The sequence below is a fragment of the Mya arenaria genome, chromosome 15, assembly GCF_026914265.1.
Source record: "Mya arenaria isolate MELC-2E11 chromosome 15, ASM2691426v1".
Taxonomy (NCBI): Eukaryota; Metazoa; Mollusca; class Bivalvia; order Myida; family Myidae; genus Mya; species Mya arenaria.
In genome coordinates this window covers 33,890,541-33,909,713 of record NC_069136.1, presented here as the reverse complement: position 1 = coordinate 33,909,713, position 19,173 = coordinate 33,890,541, and the positions used below count along the sequence as shown (strand labels likewise).

Below are 19,173 nucleotides of genomic sequence, written 5' to 3'. Positions count from 1 at the left end.
TTCATTTAGGGAATGGAAGTTGAGGTGTAAATATAAGGAAAACAAACAGACATATTCATGCTCGTGTGATCAGATGAAGAAAGTCAGTCCTCTGTATCGTCTTACATAAAGATCAGTGGTCTTGTCTCACCGTCAACAGCCCGCGTCCTTGTAATACGGGGTATCCTTGTGTCTCACCGTCAACAGCCCGCGTCCTTGTAATATGGGACATCCTTGTGTCTCACCGTCAACAGCCCGCGTCCTTGTAATACGGGGCATCCTTGTGTCTCACCGTCAACAGCCCGCGTCCTTGTAATATGGGGCATCCTTGTGTCTCACCGTCAACCGCCCGCGTCCTTGTAATATGGGGCATCCTTGTGTCTCCCCGTCAACAGCCCGCGTCCTTGTAATATGGGGCATCCTTTTGTATCCCCGTCAGCAGCCTGCGTCCTTGTAATATGGGGCATCCTTTTGTCTCACCGTCAGCAGCCCGCGTCCTTGTAATATGGGGCATCCTTGTGTCTAACCATAAACAGCCCGCGTCCTTGTAATATGGGGTATCCTTTTGTCGGTGTGTTTTGTTTGGTAGGTAGATTCAAAAGAGTTCAAGTATTCTGCAAAAAACAGATAACATGATTATGTCGATGATAATCTCTTTATATTTCGTTTTTTTTTCTAGTATTTTATAATTCATGAAAAACTCAATGTTATCGTTATTGTATAAATGTCAATCTATGCAGTAAAATCGACGAAACATATTAATATAATACATCAGACATCACCTTTTCAAACCAAGAGTATCTAAAGTGTTATTTTGAGAGGATCCTCACAACCAATTACTAGTAAATAGTACGATTCTGGTCCCGAAGTTGCGACCCCCCTTACCCCAAATCCTTGACCCGACCCTGATTTATATACATGTCGTAAATGCATTTTTTGTACACAAACAAGGTTATTTATTATCGGTTTCATGGAATCATATTTAAAGCAAATAATTTATTATGAAAGCGCTAAAGGTCAGTAATTTTGTAAAACTGTTTTGAGTGTGGATTGCATCGAAAGCTTCCTTGATGGCTGTCACCTGAGACGGCGCACCTGCATTTACCTTGCCTGTACAAGGTATCATCTACAAACTATTTGTTCCCATGGCTGGTTAGGAATCTTTCAATGCATGTAGAGATCAAAACTAAACTTAAATACAGTTTGTGTTACTAATCGGCAAATGAGCTGTATATTTGGCATGTTACATAAAGTCGCTAATTGAATTTGTTAAAAATGTTCCCATGTTTTCAGGGACGGCAAATGGGCACAATACAGAAATTATTCGGCCATAGATGGCACGTGCTATTCATGGTAGGCAAAAGGCCTCGTAGCAATATCGTGACCGGGTCTATAGTAGTGGCAATCAAAACTCATAAGTAAAAGTCAACAGTTTCATTTGATTTCTAGCTTGGTTCATAATTGGCAGAATCTTGTTTTAACAGACTCGCGCGCTCTTAAATCGGATATTTTTATTTCTGAACAAGATATTCCATATAACATATTACAATACGATGTAGATGAACTTAGACACATTCCCACCTTGTTTAATTACAGGATAACTTTATGAAATCTATTTAAATAAATTACAATTTTACGAGATTCATGTATGCTATGTTCTTTAAAGCTGGGTATAGACGAAATTTTGTTATTATAACTTTTATTTAAATGTTTGTATCCAGGGCCTCATAAGAGAGGAAAAATATTTTTGTCTAATAAAAAAAGCTGTTTAAATATTATTAAAATGACACTTCACAAAAACATAATTATACACGAACAAAATGGTTTTCATGGAACGCTTTTTTAGGAAATACCGTTTCTACTAAACCATCCCATAACAGCTTTGACCGATATTTTCAATTCTATGTAACAGCCTTCGTGGAAATGTTATTTATAGAGAATGCGGTTACCTTGTCATTATGTAAATGTATGATACAATACAATGTTTAACGGCAATACGATATTCAACAGCTTCATACACTTTAAAAAGTATAGAAATGGTTAGATTTATGTTTATGATACAATTTGAAATCTGCTTGACAGTTCTTTTTAATATCAGTTTATTTTGCTTTACTTCCTGTTTTAATTTTTCTTCAATCGTTTATCCCATGCTTCAAATATCTAGTAAGCTTGGAGGCGATATGGCAAATATAATGTGAATTATCACTTATGTTTGTTGAGCTTATGTTCTGACCCCTGAAATTTGTTATTTAAGATTGATATTGCAAAAGAAGAAACACCTATTTATCATGATTTTCAATACAGACATATTTTTTATCTAAAGTAAGCGTCATAGTGAACAAACATTTGCTTTTCATATGGTCTTTAATGATATATATCGTTGAATCATATGAAAAACAGTGGTAATACTCACCGAATCGAAGACGTGTTATAGCAAAAACAATGAATCAGGAAACCTGGACGCACCTGACATTACTGCCCTTGATGTTTACAAAATGAAATGTTTGTCAACACTACTCGATCAAAATTTATATTGTGGCTTTGTTGTGATTGGAGCTATATTTAAAATGCTTTTGCATTGTTGTAGCCAGGAAATGAATTTAATCCACAATTTTAATTATTGTATAATTAATATATTTATTTATTTAGTTATTTGAAAAGATAACTGCAAGAACCCACAAGACATTGTTTATTAAATAGTCTAGGGCATTTTGCAAAAACAAAAACATATTTATATTGACGACCTTTCTTTCGAATTGATGCAAAAAAAAGTTTGGTAGGAAATTTCGGTAAATTCTCATTACCCCAAAGATATGTCGCAACACCACAACAACGGATGAATGCTTTACTAATGCACAAGATTTTCCTCAAAACTAGATAAAGCATGAAGTCTCGTAACACTTTCATTTTTGGCCGTCCACATCCAACTTTACACGGAGAAATGACCTTAAAGGTAAGTCTCTTTCCAATATTCGGTTTATAATGATACCTTGGATCACCTGATATTCATGCAATACGATACATAAGATGTAAAACTGCATGTAAACGCTCACAATGTTTGACACATATAATCGCAATATGTCACATCATCACTTAATTTATAGTTGAAATTATCAACAATTTCTAAGTCAAAGCCATTGTACGTCAATTTTTCAACAATTCTGACAGGAATTATTTTTCAATATTTCTTCTGAAGTAATACCTTCAAGTCAAAATTATCAAATAAATACAACTCCAGATATTCTCAATATAAAGAAAACAATATGAGACATACTTCTCTCTTGCTTTACGTCTATAGAACATCCAAAGATATCAGAACATGAACTACATAATCCTAATACGTGCTCTAACTTTAAAGTACATATCGCGTATAATTTTCAACGTTTTACAACGAACACCTACATCATTATATAACTTCACCCATAGACTGTTTTTATAAATACTGTCAAAGGGTTTCTTAAACTCTATAATTACACAGATTAAGCGTTTATTTTCATTCAAAAATTTACTTATAGCAGCATTTAGCACAAACAAATGCATTAACTGTTGAGCGACCTTTTCTAAAACCAAATTTAGTTTTAAAACCGAAGGCATCGCTTATAATATCATTATTTTCCGCCCAATCTGTTATACGTTTATTAGGTATTCCGGTTTTATTAGGATTTAGAGAAAAATCTGACAAGCGTAATACCTCTATAATTATATACTTCAAGGGGGTCATTTTTCTTATACAAAGGAACTATAATACTTACCATTGATTGGTCAGGAAAACATCCGGTATGTAGAAAACCGTTAAAATGTCTACCAAACGAGACGAAAAAATGTCAATAGTTGCAGTAGAATATTTATTTTACAATTTGTCTATAGCTCCCCAACGTACAAAATACCGGTAGTTACCTAGTACCGGTGTAATCCGAAAAGTCCGAATATGTAGGTCATGAAGAGCACTTCCGGTATTCTTTGTTTACAATATCTCTTTATATATCTCAAAATGAAACTTTCAATAAATATTTAGTTCCTAAGGGTGAAAAACACATTTATTATATCAAAATTCATTGGAAACATATTTTTTTAACTTTTTCTTTTCATATCTGTTACAATGAATGAATAAATTTTGAATAATTCTCAAACGAATTTTGACAGTTGGCATCCATCTTGTTGATTACGTCATCTCTGAGCATGTGCTTTTTGAGAGCACTGCTACTTGACTAAACTTCTGACTTTTTAATGTTGAATAAAGATGCCAATATTGAACTCCAGAAATGGTTGTGGGATCCTTTGATAGGGCTAAAATAACATTGTTTTGGTAAAAATGGGGAAAATATAAGCATAATTTATTTATTGTTAACTTTTTTTCCATACTTATTTATCTAACTAACTTGTCTACATTCTCATGAATGGCACTGTATTGCTATATTTAATAAATGTAAAGAGGTCTATGCTCCTCCAAAAAAAAAAAAAGTTTTGTTTTTTTTGGGCAATATTTTGTTTAATATGCACTTTATTTCTGCAAGGTAAATTATCATTCTATACCCAGACCTGCCAACATTGCTGACATAATAATTTTAGCTTACTAACTGGAAGTTTAATGCAGTAGCTACATTTCCCATGATTCCACCGGAATTTGGTAACTAAAAAATCCAAGATGGCGGCCACGGTCGGTAAACAAAAGGCGACAAGAAATCAATAATTGTGTTCTCTGGTATACGAAACTTATTGTTACTGATGGCAAAATGATTTCTCTTACATATGAGTGAAATTTAAAGAAGCTTGCATGTAACCTGGCCAAAATTCCAGTGGATAGTTGCTTAATACACCGGTAATTGGTACATCCAGGATATATTTTCAATTTGCTGCACAGTGATCGGAATATCAAGCTCTTCAAAAATGCCTCCAAAATTCGTTTGGTTAACGGTGCCTTTGCTATTTCAATTGTCTTTCTCTTATTATGACAAGTCTTTTCTTCTTTTAAACAAGGCATTTATTATGATAAAGCTTTTTTCACAAAATAATCGCGAATTAATTTCAAGTTTACACTTAGTATATTTATTCAGTGCATTAATATATTTTCGCTTAACATTCAAAGCATTATTCATCAAACCAGTCAGCCTTTTTACATACGTCTTGATCAACAAAGGGCTTATCGGTAACAATAGTAGTTTTTCAAAACATAGGCTCTTCTACAGAATTATTAAAATCTGTAAATTGTCCAACAATCATTAACAACAATACGACTATCAAACGTTACATTATTTACAATAGAGTTGAAAATGGGCAATTTTGCAATATATTTTTGTAACAGTGCGTCGAAAATGGTCATAAAGTGCATCATTCCATCAAATACTTTGACATATTCATGAGAATTATATAAAAGATCGTGTTCAATAGGCATGCTAAAATGAAAAGGGGCATGATCTTGCCATTTGTAAATACACGAAAGGTAAAATTCTGAGCAAAATTAAAATTATTTAAGCAAAATAAGTAAGAGGACCTAAGGGCTATTATGGCAATATATTCCGATATTGTAATATATTTGTATGCGTACGGAACTATTCATGAATGTAGATTTACCGTTGTCCATTTAGGTAGCTACAGAAGAAGGTAGTGGGAACGATCTCCCAAATCTCTTTGTCACATAAAGTAAAATCATCAAATCCAAAATCACTGGGATCAACCTTAACACGTTATGTTCGAGATGGGGCCAATACATTATCCGGCCCAAATCAAATGATCATAATCGTTTCGCATCAGGTAATTGTCTTCAAAACTAAAAAAATCATTATGGTTAATACAAAGAGTGATGATTCTGGGGAAATATAGATAGATCCTTTAACAAAACTACTTCGAGTATTGTTATTTTTAAACTGTGATTTTGTACACAAAACATATCTGGTTCGGTAAAATATGAGATGTTTTATTAATGAAAACCCCGATACCTTCAGATTTACGACGGTATGATTTTGTTTTTCTATGCGATAATAAAAAGCAAAATATGTGAAACGAAAAACGTCATATTTGGTGTGTTTAACTTCTGAGCTTCATAAAATATCTAAGTAAATCGTATCAACAAATAAACATGACGAAGCCTGTCAGTCAAACTAATTGGTCGATACCCGACTGACCAATCAGCGTCCAGATTAGGCGGGCTTATCAGTCGAAGTTGCTATCCGCATTGACCTCCGAGACAATTTGCACTTATCAACAGTAGTGTTAGTACGGTGTAATCTAAATATTTTATACATATCATATTTCTCATAACTGAGAGATAATGTAGACAATTGAGGAAATTGGAAATACTGACATGTTCCCTTAATGCTGCTCAAATAATGAATTGTTTTGCATTTGTCAATTCAAATTTTAATTCGAAGTCATTTTATTTGTTTAATCTGTGTTGTAGTGTGCATTCTATTTACGTCTATTTATTCAATTGTTAGCATAAAATCATTTTATTGCATACATACCTATATGCAAGACTTGCGGATATCGTTTGCTTTACGTTCGGGCCTAAGTTTACATTTTAAATCAATTTTGATACGAATATTGTTTATATTCGAAATTGCAGTCTAAGCATATTCATGTCCGTGCGGGCCTCAGTGCAAATGTAGAGTTACTTTCGGTAGGTGTACTGTTCATGGTGGAAAATAAAGTATGCATATCTATCCTTGACACTTACTATTGCTATATAAACTGTTGAAACTTACCGTTGGAAGTAAATCTTAAACGGACCTTTGGCGGGCTAGTGTCATCATCATGTACGGAAAAACGTGTAAGATGGAGGTAATATATTTTGTTATCATATTTTATTGGTTTTATTTATTGTTGACACAATGTGTCTATTAAGGGAATAAGCTTCATATATATATATATATATATATCCTAAATGTAGGCTTTAAATCGATATCATTATTTGATCTCAAAGGTAGAGTTCGATATCATAATTAATATATATTTTTTACTCGACTGTCTTTCATCTGCGTTCAACATTAAAATTTTATTTGCAACTTTGATTCTTAGATATGATATACTAAATAGTATTTCTATCTTTTAAAACATTTTTGTCTAGGGTCATTTATGTTTTTGCAACTCCAATATTGATAATAACTTTACTTTTAGCAAGGTTACAAATGTGGTAGAATTCTACATCTTCTATTTAAGGACACATCAGACAGTTTTTTAAGCGGACATATTTTTCTTAATTTTTCGCAGCAATGTTCTGCACAGTAAGACAATTAAATACAAGTTATAACAAAAAGGAGCAATAATGCTCATTTTTAAGATAAAATTATGCACATTTTAATATGATCACTATTGGCAAGAATAATAGCAAGAAAATGATTGTTCTCGAAAGTATTAAAATTCACTTTATTTTAATAAAACATATCTATATCATCACACAACTTTGTGTCCAGGCGCATTTTCATCAATACATAAGCAAATTAATACAATTTACAGAATATTTTTTAAAACATTTTAAACTCTCCAAATAATGATATATTCAAGGTGCAAAATATGTAACAAAATTAACCAATTTTTGTTCTGTTTTTAGCGGACATATATTTTTGGGTTTTTTCGAGTTATGTAATTATATCCTAGCTTTAGTTGGTTGATATTGTGAAATAATTGTGCTCATTGAATTAAAATTTTGAAACTTTGTACTCTTGCGGAAAACATGTTTAAAAAAGGTCATGTTTAGTGATATATCATGACTATAAATATTTTGAAATATTCATACAGATACTCTTCGAAACCAGTTTTTGTGTTGCTCTGTCAATCATATTATCCTTGAAAATGATTAACCTACCTGTTTTAACGGCAAAGAACCGTTTAGGGTGATGCTTATAACTACAAAAATTTCCATTTAATGTGTTCCAGTATTGAAGAGTTTTTTTTAATTTCAAATCGTTTAACCTATGTATGATCAGGATCAAGAAATACAAGATGATGTTCAAGATGACCGCCAGAAACATCTAATAGAGTGTTTAATTTCTCTAAATATGGCACACATTTAAATAGATAAGACTGTTTATTTCGATGTATATTGCTCTTATTCTAAATGTACCTTACATTTGCATACAGCATGGATTACTCCGAGGTCAAGGTCAAGGCCATTTCACGGTCAAGGAACGAAAATGCCAAACATTTCTGTATAATTGTATAGTTTGTGATGCTTATTCAATTAATGTGTATCCAACTTTGGATGACATAAATGTAAATTGAATATTTTTCATTTAAATTAGCTTACTTTTTATGGAATCGTTAACATCATTTAGTAATCGCTAGTGTTGCGGTTAGGGTAAGGACACTCTAAGGCTAAATCCAATATGTAATCTAAATCTATTACGGCCACCATGTGTAATTAGAGCTATACATAAATTCGCAAGGCTCTAATTGAATAGTCTTCATGGTTGACAAAATGTGGTCTGCTTGGCACTTAGTAGGCTAAATTTGAGCTGCATATGTGTGGTTTTGTTCTTTATATGGGCTGTATGGATGCCATCATGTGATCTATTTAGTACTGAATATGCTTAATAAAAGCAGCACATGGGAATGTTTTGCTCCAAGTTGTGCTTATGGTTTCCAAATGTAGTCTTTTTGGCACTAAAAGGGCTTTATTATAAATACACAGAATTTGCTTTTAATCGGCTTCATGGTTACGAAAATGTGGTCAATTTGGCACTATGGAGCTACACATGCACTTGTTTGGCTCACTTTTTACCGCGATTAGCAACCAATTCTGAGACAGCTGGTTTTTTAATTGTTTTTGTTATTAAAATTGATTATCAAAATCATAGTGAACTTGAATAAAGCTTTTTAAAACAGTTTGATTTGTAATAATAGTTTCTTAGCTATACAACGCCCAACGCTAAATGAGTCAATTAACGTTTTGTCTCCGAGCAGGCACTTACTGAAAGACCAAAATATCAAAGGACACATGAGTTTGAACCTGAAACCTCATTTTCTTCTGCTGTATATAGCAACTTTAGAAACAGTAAAGTTACTATTCAAAATCGTGGAATGTACAAGAACGTGAATAAATGGCATTTGTTCTGTTTTTGATTTATTCGAACAAGTCAAATTTTGTCGTAACAGCCGATTCAGCAGGATGACAACTACCAGGACTTCTTCAACGACATCATCGACGGTGGTCTCAAACATGCCTATTATAAACTAGAAGACCCATTGTACACCGACGAGTACTACCGAACGAAAGTTTCCACCGGCGAGAAACGGAAGGTAACCATCATTGGTGGCGGGATAGCAGGTCTCGTTACGGCATTTGAACTTGCACAGGCAGGACACGAGGTTTGTCGTTTAAATAATAGTATCCTTTTTATGCATGACGAACCCTTTAGCTTAGAATCTAGTCAACTCTGATATATGCCTTAAGGATCGAGGGAAACTCACGGCCAAACGACTGTTCGCATTCCTCTCCCAGTTGATGTCAATATGATGTACAGTTAAACCCATGTTAGCGGTGTCCTGTCAGGCCTTTCTAATTAGCAGTCACATTTAAGATAACAATATCTAACATTCATTCTATAATCACCTTTATTAATTGCAACCTTCGCCTATCACCCATATTTTATCAATTAAATGATTGGCTGCTTACGGCAGGTTGTAGTGTATTATCAAAAACAATTTTACAGTCCGTCATTTGAAAACAAAACAACCTATTGGATGAAATATTTGCTTTATAGAAATAGATAAATATCCCACTTTTGAATACAAATGCACAGTTATCAGAAATCAAAACATTTATTTACGATACCCTCATATAATAGGTGCAGATTTTGGAACTCCAATCTCGAGTGGGTGGAAGGATCAAGACATGTAGGGAAAAGTTTTTTGACGGGATGCACAGCGAAGGTAAGCGGGCTTCTTTTAAAGAGATCTGTGATTTATTTATGCTTCGATTATTACGATGGTTGATGTGGCGACAAAGAGACGAATTAAAACGCAAAGAAAAACAGACAAACGGAACATGGTAACTCGATGTCGAGTTCTGACATGAAATTGCTAAAATAAGCCTACATACAACCAAGACGTTGGTAATCGTAATTGATCATCATCATGTTGTTCAGTTTGTTATACCTACATTCAAATGTGTGTGTTGACCGTGCTACGCAATGTATATGTTCAATGTCAGTACTGTAAAGATAGAAATTACCGGTATGTCGATGCAGTTTTTTATTTTAATATGTGAGACGATCAAAGCGCACTAAATGCAGTGATGGTCGCCTAGAAAGTTTTAGCAATCGAAAGTAGATGACTACAAATAGAAAAATCAAACCATGAATTTGCAGCTTGTATGTAAAACCTATATCCATTTCATTCCGACAGGTGGCGCCATGCGTCTACCAAGGAATCACTTCCTAACTCACGCCTACCTGGACAAGTTTCAAATTGAATTGAGACCGTTCCAAAACTACCAGGAAAACGCTTACATGTATCTCTATGGCGACAAAATAACAATGAAAGGTATAAGCATGCGCACTTGAAGTAACTCTGTAAATATACGTAGCTGTCATCATTTCATTCATAATTATTGAAAACTGTTTAATAATCAAAAGAAAGTTCAACTTCGCGTAGTTCGCGTAAATTTACAAATACAATTAAAAAAAGGAAATACTACTTCTTTGCCACAACTTAATCATAACATTCAACATCAAATCAATTTTATCAAATTATATTGCTACACAGACATACGTTGTGCGCTTTAAAGTAGAGCATCACGCCCTATTGTAAAATTGTACATTGTCTAGAAATGATGATGGTAATACATGGCAAATACCATAGTGTTTTAACACAAACTTTAATGTGCTTTTTGCAGAATTTTCAGAAAACAATAAGAAGTACTGCGACAAGTATTGGCCTGGTTGGGATGCAAATCTTTCGAACGATTTCAAGGAAAAAGTTACAGGTGTTTGTAAGTATTGAGAATTATAAAAAATAATCGAAGTGTTATTATTAAGATATCAAGAATTAAACATTATAATTTTAGTGTAATTGTGAAGATTAATTAAAATTATATATTTTCTTGTAGTGATAGTAGTTAGAATATGTTGGCTTATTCGTTATAATTGCAGTCAACGTATTTAGAATATTTAGAATTATACATTATAATTGTAATTTACGCATTTACAGTTAAAATCTACAGATATAATGACATTTTGTTTCGAGTATGTGTGCTACATTTAACGTAATGTATTGTTTTATGTACATGTTTATTAATTTGAAGGTATCTTATAGGGTTGTCAGACTGGTTATCTATGTTTCATAAACCCTGATTCGTGCTGACGTGTTTAATATGTGTAATATGTATATACACAAGTCACTATACTAAAACATAACAATTAATAGTAATGTCTGCGAGGGATGATAAACAAACTGACCTGGGTACTAAAAACTACATATTTTGGTTTAACATGAAAAACTATATGAAACTATTTATTGCTTGTTTTACTCCTTTGTAATATCATGAGTAATTGTGTTTATTTCTTAACAACGCTATGATAGTTTAATTTACATTGTAAAGCCATTCCAGTTCACTACAACATACTACCATTATGTGTTCAACTGCACGAATTTAATAATGTTGGTGAATTATTATCGAATTTGAGACGATTTGCTCGTTATATGTGTATATGTACATATGCAACTGTCCATTTGCGTTTTATATAACATGACCTGGTTTTTCACAACCACTCAATTTTCATCCGTATTGTTACAAAACACAGTGATCGCCAAAAATGTATTCATCAAATTATTTTAAAGGTAACTTTTATTGCTATGATGTTGCTATACATTCGGGGAACCTCAAACGGGGCCCTATCATTAGCAAGGTTTCGAGAGCCTCAATGCAAAAACAAAAGATCATAGTTCTGGTCGTGTTGGGTTTATAGCCCTTTTAACACGTTTGACCACAATAATATAGTAACCTGCTTAATTGTTTTCAGAGATATAAAACAGAATGGCTTGAAAAAGACATGAACAGAATGATAGGAACAGCTATTTGAATATATTACCAAATATATCAAAAGCAGTTTATAGATGTTTATTTTATCAATCAGTTCTTTTGTGGTGAATATAATAAATATATAATTGCGTATTGTGAAATGTTTCTGACATTGTAGAATTTTATTACACGTTCATAAGAATATATGTACATCTTTGTAGTAGACTACTTCGAGCGAACAACGGCTCCCGTGATGAAACATATTAAACATAACCGAACCTTTGACGGATGGAGTGATTGGTTAGAAACATGGAGCAAGCTTTCGGTTGAGGACTTTCTGAGGACCGAAGACCCAATAGACTTATTGAGGACCACAGGCCCAAACCACTTCCCGAAGACCACATACCGTATAGTCAAACTGTTGCGTCATTGGCTCCCTTGGCCTGAAGTTGCTATCAAGGCCTATAAGGTTGGTCCTTACATCTGTAAATGCCCGATAATAGCCATATAATGACCACACCGTATGTCTGCACGCATCTATTAATTATCGTAGCCCCAACTTTGTATCAGTGCTGAGTTTATCACACAAAACTTCTTATTTTGCAGACTACTAGATAGAAGAGCAAAACTTAAAAATGATGTGCAAAATTCGTGTCATGACTCTAAATTGAACAATAAAACGTTTTCGAGGGCTTCTTAAAGATCCTACTTCTGAGTCCTTGTATTGAGGATAAGCAAATGGTTCGCGTTATTGACAGATTATCTGTTCATGTAATGCGTTCGAGACGGCCCTGAATGTGAACCCTGGTCAATTAGCTTCCCTGGTTCAAATACCTCTTTCAATCAACCTATTAAAAACAATTCCAAATCTCCGATATCGAGTTGAGGATCCATAATTAACGTAGGAAAACTTTTATCACACATCTGAAATATGTAAATATGCAAATAAGCTGTCGCCAAATCAATTATATTTAGGTTGGAAAGAGCATATTAAGTAAAATGTTATTGATTAAAGAGGTGGAGTCGTGCAATACATTCTACTTAATATGCCCTTAAAGTTACTTAATATTTTTTCACATTAGCTATTTCAATGTTTTATTTTTAAGTATTTTATACGCGACTGTAGCCTTGCGACCTGTTTTCAGGTAGCATCATACACCCCGATGTTGGACACATCGTTGGTGTGTGGGTTACGCGAGACATTAGGTGACTGGTGGGGAAACGATCTCCAGACACCCGTGGAAGGAATGGACGCTCTTCCAAAGGCCTTCTTTCGAAAAAATAATGGCTACCATAGAGACATCAATCTTTCAAGGAACATTTTCTTCAACATGAAAGCAGAGAAGATCGAGGTATCTGAAAAAGGTCGAGGCAGGACAACGACCGTTTTCGCCAGAAACGTTACCACTGGTCAGCAGTACAAGTTCGAAGGTGATGCTGTTTTTGTAACTGTTCCCTTACACATTCTGAGAGACATCGAGATGCCAAAGCTCCTCACACCGCAGTTGAGTGATGCAATCACTGACATGAACTACACTGCATCTACAAAGATAATGCTACAGTCACGAGAAAGGTTCTGGGAAAAACAAGGTATTATTGGAGGCTTCAGCAAGACCAACATGACAATAGGCCAGTTGCACTATCCCGGTTTCGAGGCCAACCAGGAAGACAAGGACGAAAAGGAGGAAGAGGACGACGAGAACGACGATGTCGACGAGGGCGACAAGGACGACACGGATGACGAGGACGACCAAGTTCCTGAAGATAAAAGAGGCATACTGATGGTTTACACATGGGGCACTGATGCCCAAATACTTGGATCACAGACGCACCAAGAAGCTATCCAGACCGCTGTCAACCAAATCAGCAAAATCCATCCAGAATTTATCGATGACAATCAGTTTGAAGTTGCAATGGTACAAGCTTGGGAAAACGACCCGTCGACACAAGGAGCTTTTGTCAGTCTGAAGCCACACGAGTATCTCGATAACATGAAAACCATCTTCAAATCCAGTCCACCTGTCTATTTCGCAGGAGAAGCTATCTCATGGACGAATGGATGGATCCAGGGTGCGATATTCTCTGCTTTGCTACAAGCTTTCCGTTTCCAAGCTCACTTGGAAGCACCTGAAAAAAACCTAGAAGCGTTGATGTTTGACGATATGTTTACCAGATGTTCTTCACCACAGCCTCAACACGATGAGAAAAGAGAGTAACGACATAGTACATTGAGTTACTACCAAACACTATGAGATTGAGTTATGCCTCTCAACTACCGTATACGCTTCTCATGACCTTTCTTATTAACTATATTTTAATCAGTAATATAAAACAGTTACACGTTTTTTTATATTTATTCCTTTATTACCAATGTACACGCATGTACAAAATGAATACATATATTCATCGTAAAAACATAAAAGCTTATTGTAAATGAAACAGTTTACTATCTATCGTAGCATGTCAAATACAATGCTTTTCTATAATTAATCGGAGTTGTTGTTTTTTTGCACTGTAAAACCTATGAAATCGCATTGAGAAATAATAGTTCATACATTAAAAACATTCTTATATATGAAAATTACTTTCATAAATATATCGTGCTTTTCTTGTAATCATTTATAAGACACAGGAGCACCTTAGTAGGAGTCAAAACCACGGAAAGGCCAGCGAAATCAAGAAGACAAGGTTGAAATAAATGTGTGTACATATATAGTAATGACATTATTGATACAAGTATGATAAATTTTAAATTACATAATCTTAATGTCTAGCTCGTGTTGTGTACTCCTGTTCTACAATACTACCTTGAGAAGTGAAAACAAGTTTATCCTTTGTACATTAGATTGCTTGAATCTCAAAATACATGTGTAAAATTTATCATTAATATTTTAAGATAGTTCAGTGTGTTTTTCATTTTCCTGATCCTGCCATCCACGTTAATGCCGGAATCTGATATCTCTTTTACCAACTTTTTTTTAAAAAGCAGGTTCTATCATTAACCTATCGACGTCTAATGGGATATATTGTTAATAAATATAAAAATAATGTCAATGCTTCCGATATGAACACACCAAAATACTTGCACTTTTGATACCAATGTACGTAAATGCGTACATTGGAAACGATTTCTACGAGTACACGACAAGTGATTACTATATATCCGGATAGCTCACATACATTTACCATGAAGGTGAAAGATCATATTTATTTCCCTTTGTTATTGGGTAGGGGATGGTAAGAGTGACGCGAGCCACAATTGTATTGTGGCTTTGCCCTTCTAATAAGAGTCCGTTCGCAAGTAAAACAACTCGCGTTCACTTTCGATTATCCGTGCTCTCTAACATAACAGCTGTAGTTAACATATATAGCATATATATATATATATATATATATATATATATATATATATATATATATATATATATATATATATATTCTAAATTTGAAAACAATGTCATATAATAATTAAGCTTAATTAACAAATTGGTTCAGTACGCATACGAATATTATATAGCTAAAATCCATCGTTTGTTAAGGCAGTGACCTTATCTATCTAATGAATATAAACGCGTAGAAGTTTGCCAACCTTGTTAGGTGAGTTCTGCTCACATGACGCCAATTTGAAATAGTAAATGTGTGTATGTTTGCAATTTAAATGAATACATTTCAAAACAACAAAAGCAATCAACAAAAGAAATGAAATACCCTAAATAACCACATTTCAGGACCATGTCTTATATGATAACCAACTGAAACGATTAGTCAAAACAGACTCAAATGTCATGAATGCGTACAAACAAAAGACCCGGTCATAATTTATTATATGGTTGATCTTTCATAAACCCACTTATATTCGTTCCGATTCGTTGTAGGATTGCTTCTATCTGGTCTGTTGTCGGGCTCATTCTAACAATTGTTTTCAAATTGTCTTCGTTTTCAAACTGTTAAAAGTTGGAATTGTTCCAGATCATCTTGAACTTTGAAAACAATAGTGACCTGGCTATTCATCTCCCCGCCCTAAACTTTTCCTATACACATATTCTTTTATCTAAATCCTCGGCTAAAACCAGTGCACCAGAATCGTCTGAACTCTTGGAGCAATACGGACTTGGTATTGATTAAACAATTTCAACTGGATATCATCAAACAACCTTTTAAAAACCATTGTCTTGAAACAGACAGATTGCTCTTCGGTTGCCAATAAACCTTCGGTGAGTTCAGTTGCCGCTCAAACTTTTGATACTGAAACTTTTTTTCACGGAATAGTATGGTTCCACATATTTTACCGGTTTTGAATGAAAATGCAGGATCTATGTGATCACCTGAAGAAGAAATGAGAACATTAGTTCTCCTAAAAAACTTATAACCACATAGTGTCAAAGGCAATCAAATACGTTTCAATAATATGTATACATAGAGTTTATGTTTACGTTGAGATCAAAAATGAATACAGAAAAGTGAATATGAGAGCTAAACGTTCAAGAACTCGTCAAAATACAATGATTTCGACCAGGTTACAAGGAACTTTAAAACGTTACAAAACTAATGGTGCATGCCAAGAAGAAAATCATTGGCATGCGTCATTATAAAACAGAACGGCGCCTTCCGGTCAACTTCAACATAATACATATAGAGATCTGAAAGGTTATTATACATGAGATCAGTATTAAGTGTGCCTAAGAACTGAATTTGAAGGAGTTTAACCACCGAATATAACTATTGTATGGCAAATGTTGCCAATCGTTAATTTACAGTTTTAAAATGCAGATATGGTAGTCTAAAACAAAACATTATTTTTTGTTTGGCGGTAAAAATATATAAGCGGTAACCCAAACTAGAATTTATAACGATGTTGTAATGTCTGTGTTTACCTTGTTTGAAGTCGTGTGGCATTGTGCTTATCTCGTTATGTGTACTTTGGCATTGAGCGATTTGCATCTTAACTATGTTATTTATAGTGTTTTTCTGCTACGCCGGGTCAGTGAGATCACGTTCAAATGAGATTTAAATCAGTAAACGAGGAGAAAAGGACTGCACACTTGTCCCAACATAGATCAATAAACTTAACCATATAAGACTAACCATGTCATACTTTATAGTAGGCAGTTATATAAAAAAATATATAAACTGTGTGCTTTTTAAAAACGTCTTTTAAATGTTTGGCTTCTGATATTGTTATTGTAGTAACCAATGCAAACCAAGAAACTCGCCCACACGCCAACACACTTGACTGCCAATGCATACCAAACACGCGACTCAAATGTACCAACTATATAATAGTAACCGTCTCTCAATACGAAAGGACTTCCACCAGACGATGGTAACCGGTTTTCAATTCGAAATAAAACCGCATTTATCCCAGATCGATTGTTTCCTGCGGGAAATACGCCGCTTCAACTATCTGTCCCTTTGAAACCTTGTTGTGGATTTCTTCAGGCTGAAATACGTCTCTTATCTCGACATCACGATACTCTTCTGGTCAGTCCTTTAAGCTTAAACTCGCTCCATGTTTTCCACAACGTTCTTAATATTCTTTACTATTCAACAAGGCATGTGCGCATGTTAAACCAATTAATCCATGCTTGTGGTGATCGTAAAATCCCCAAAGGGTTCCTCCGCGTATGTTGCTCCGAAAGATTTTGCAGCCCATTTAAACGTCGTCATGGTATTCTGTACACGGTGTTATATAAGGAGTAAAAACGCCTTCCAGAACATCTCTAGCAATTACGTCATATGTTTCAACAAAAGGAACTTTGTAAATCGGAATGAAGCCTTTTGCATGAACGAAAAACACAATGTAAAGCCGCTGATCTTTATCATGACTGTTGGCTTTATATCTCGGTGACTTTTGGGTGCTTGCGATTATAATGCGCAAGTACCATTGCATCGTTTTACCTTCAGCTGGTCCCTCATAGACATTTTTTCAACAGTTTCATTTTGTACATGGACTTTTCTTTGGTAGAGTAGCACATCCTTACACAAGTAACTTAGTTGCAATCAAAATAGGTTTTCTTCAAAAAGTGTCACATCAATTTGTTGTTTCAGTGTTATCACAAACACAATGTGATTTCCCTTTTCAAGGGTATACGATGGATAAATATCCGCCACTATGTCCGAACACTAAGTAAGCGATTTTATCTGCTTTTCGGTTTGAACAATGACAGCTTCGCATATTTCTCTTACTATCTTCGATTTCCGCCCATAGAAATCACACAAATCATCCAAAATATCAGCTGACGGAAGACATGTCTTGATCAGACGTCTAATGTACCTTTTTCCGCGTAGCGAACTTTGGTTCCATTCGTAGATTTCTTTGAATACTATAAATGAAATATTGTATTTCGTAATGTATATGTACATGTATATTGCACATGTCGTTATTAGGCGAAAAATTCTTTGCATGAAAATATGGAATAAAACGTTAATAAATGCTTAAGGGAGTTATCAAATTAGTATGCATTAGCTTGATGTAACAAACGTGATAATGATTGAAAATGATTTAATCTGTTTATCAATGGCTTTATCTTGGAACACCTGGCTGTACACCTTACTGCAATAGTTTGTATTAAAGAATTATCATAATGTGTTTATTCTGTAAAACCTAAGTATACGATAATGGTCAATATGAACACCTATATCTCCTGCATATTTTGTAATGCAATGAAGGTCATTGTTTGATTTAGGAGTGTTGAAATCCACATCGTGTGTGTCTGCAAGTTCAAAATTTAATCACTTGAAAGATATTAACAGCGATTCATAGATACAACAATAATGACACAAATAATTCAAAATTGCACAATTCTTCAGAACTCCAGGTAAGGTTTTACGTTTAACATATCCTTTCTTCAATGTTTCGATTTGATTTTTATTTCAACGGGTATTCATTCAAATGCAAATGTATTATGGTGCTCTTTGTTGAAACGGACATACCTATTTTAAATCTGCTTTTCATAAAGACAGATTAGCTTTATTATTCATGGCACCAGTTCCAAAAGACCATTATTTATTTCTAATTTTTCCAAACCCATATGTAATTTTTGTAGGCTCACATAATGCGAAAATAACACTTTTTGCAATATAAAAGCTCATTTAGATCAAATAGAAACCCATGTGATTCTGATAAGCTCGAAATTTACAACGTTATGGCAATCATAAAGCAAATTCAGATCAATAACAAATTAAGTGCAGCTCTGAATAAGCCTACTCAGTGCTTATTAGACCACTTATTGGTAAAC

At 34.1% G+C, this 19,173-nt stretch overlaps 1 protein-coding gene across 1 annotated transcript; it reads left to right on the top strand.

Annotated features, from left to right (window-relative positions):
- Positions 1-6,564: 6,564 nt before the first annotated feature.
- On the top strand, positions 6,565-14,425 carry LOC128220634 (L-amino-acid oxidase-like). Its single transcript, XM_052929111.1, has 7 exons — positions 6,565-6,756; positions 9,070-9,282; positions 9,762-9,846; positions 10,321-10,458; positions 10,811-10,906; positions 12,157-12,404; positions 13,081-14,425. Exons 1-7 carry the CDS (start codon positions 6,730-6,732, stop codon positions 14,149-14,151), a joined length of 1,878 nt encoding a protein of 625 aa, XP_052785071.1. The 5' UTR covers positions 6,565-6,729; the 3' UTR covers positions 14,152-14,425.
- Positions 14,426-19,173: the final 4,748 nt, after the last annotated feature.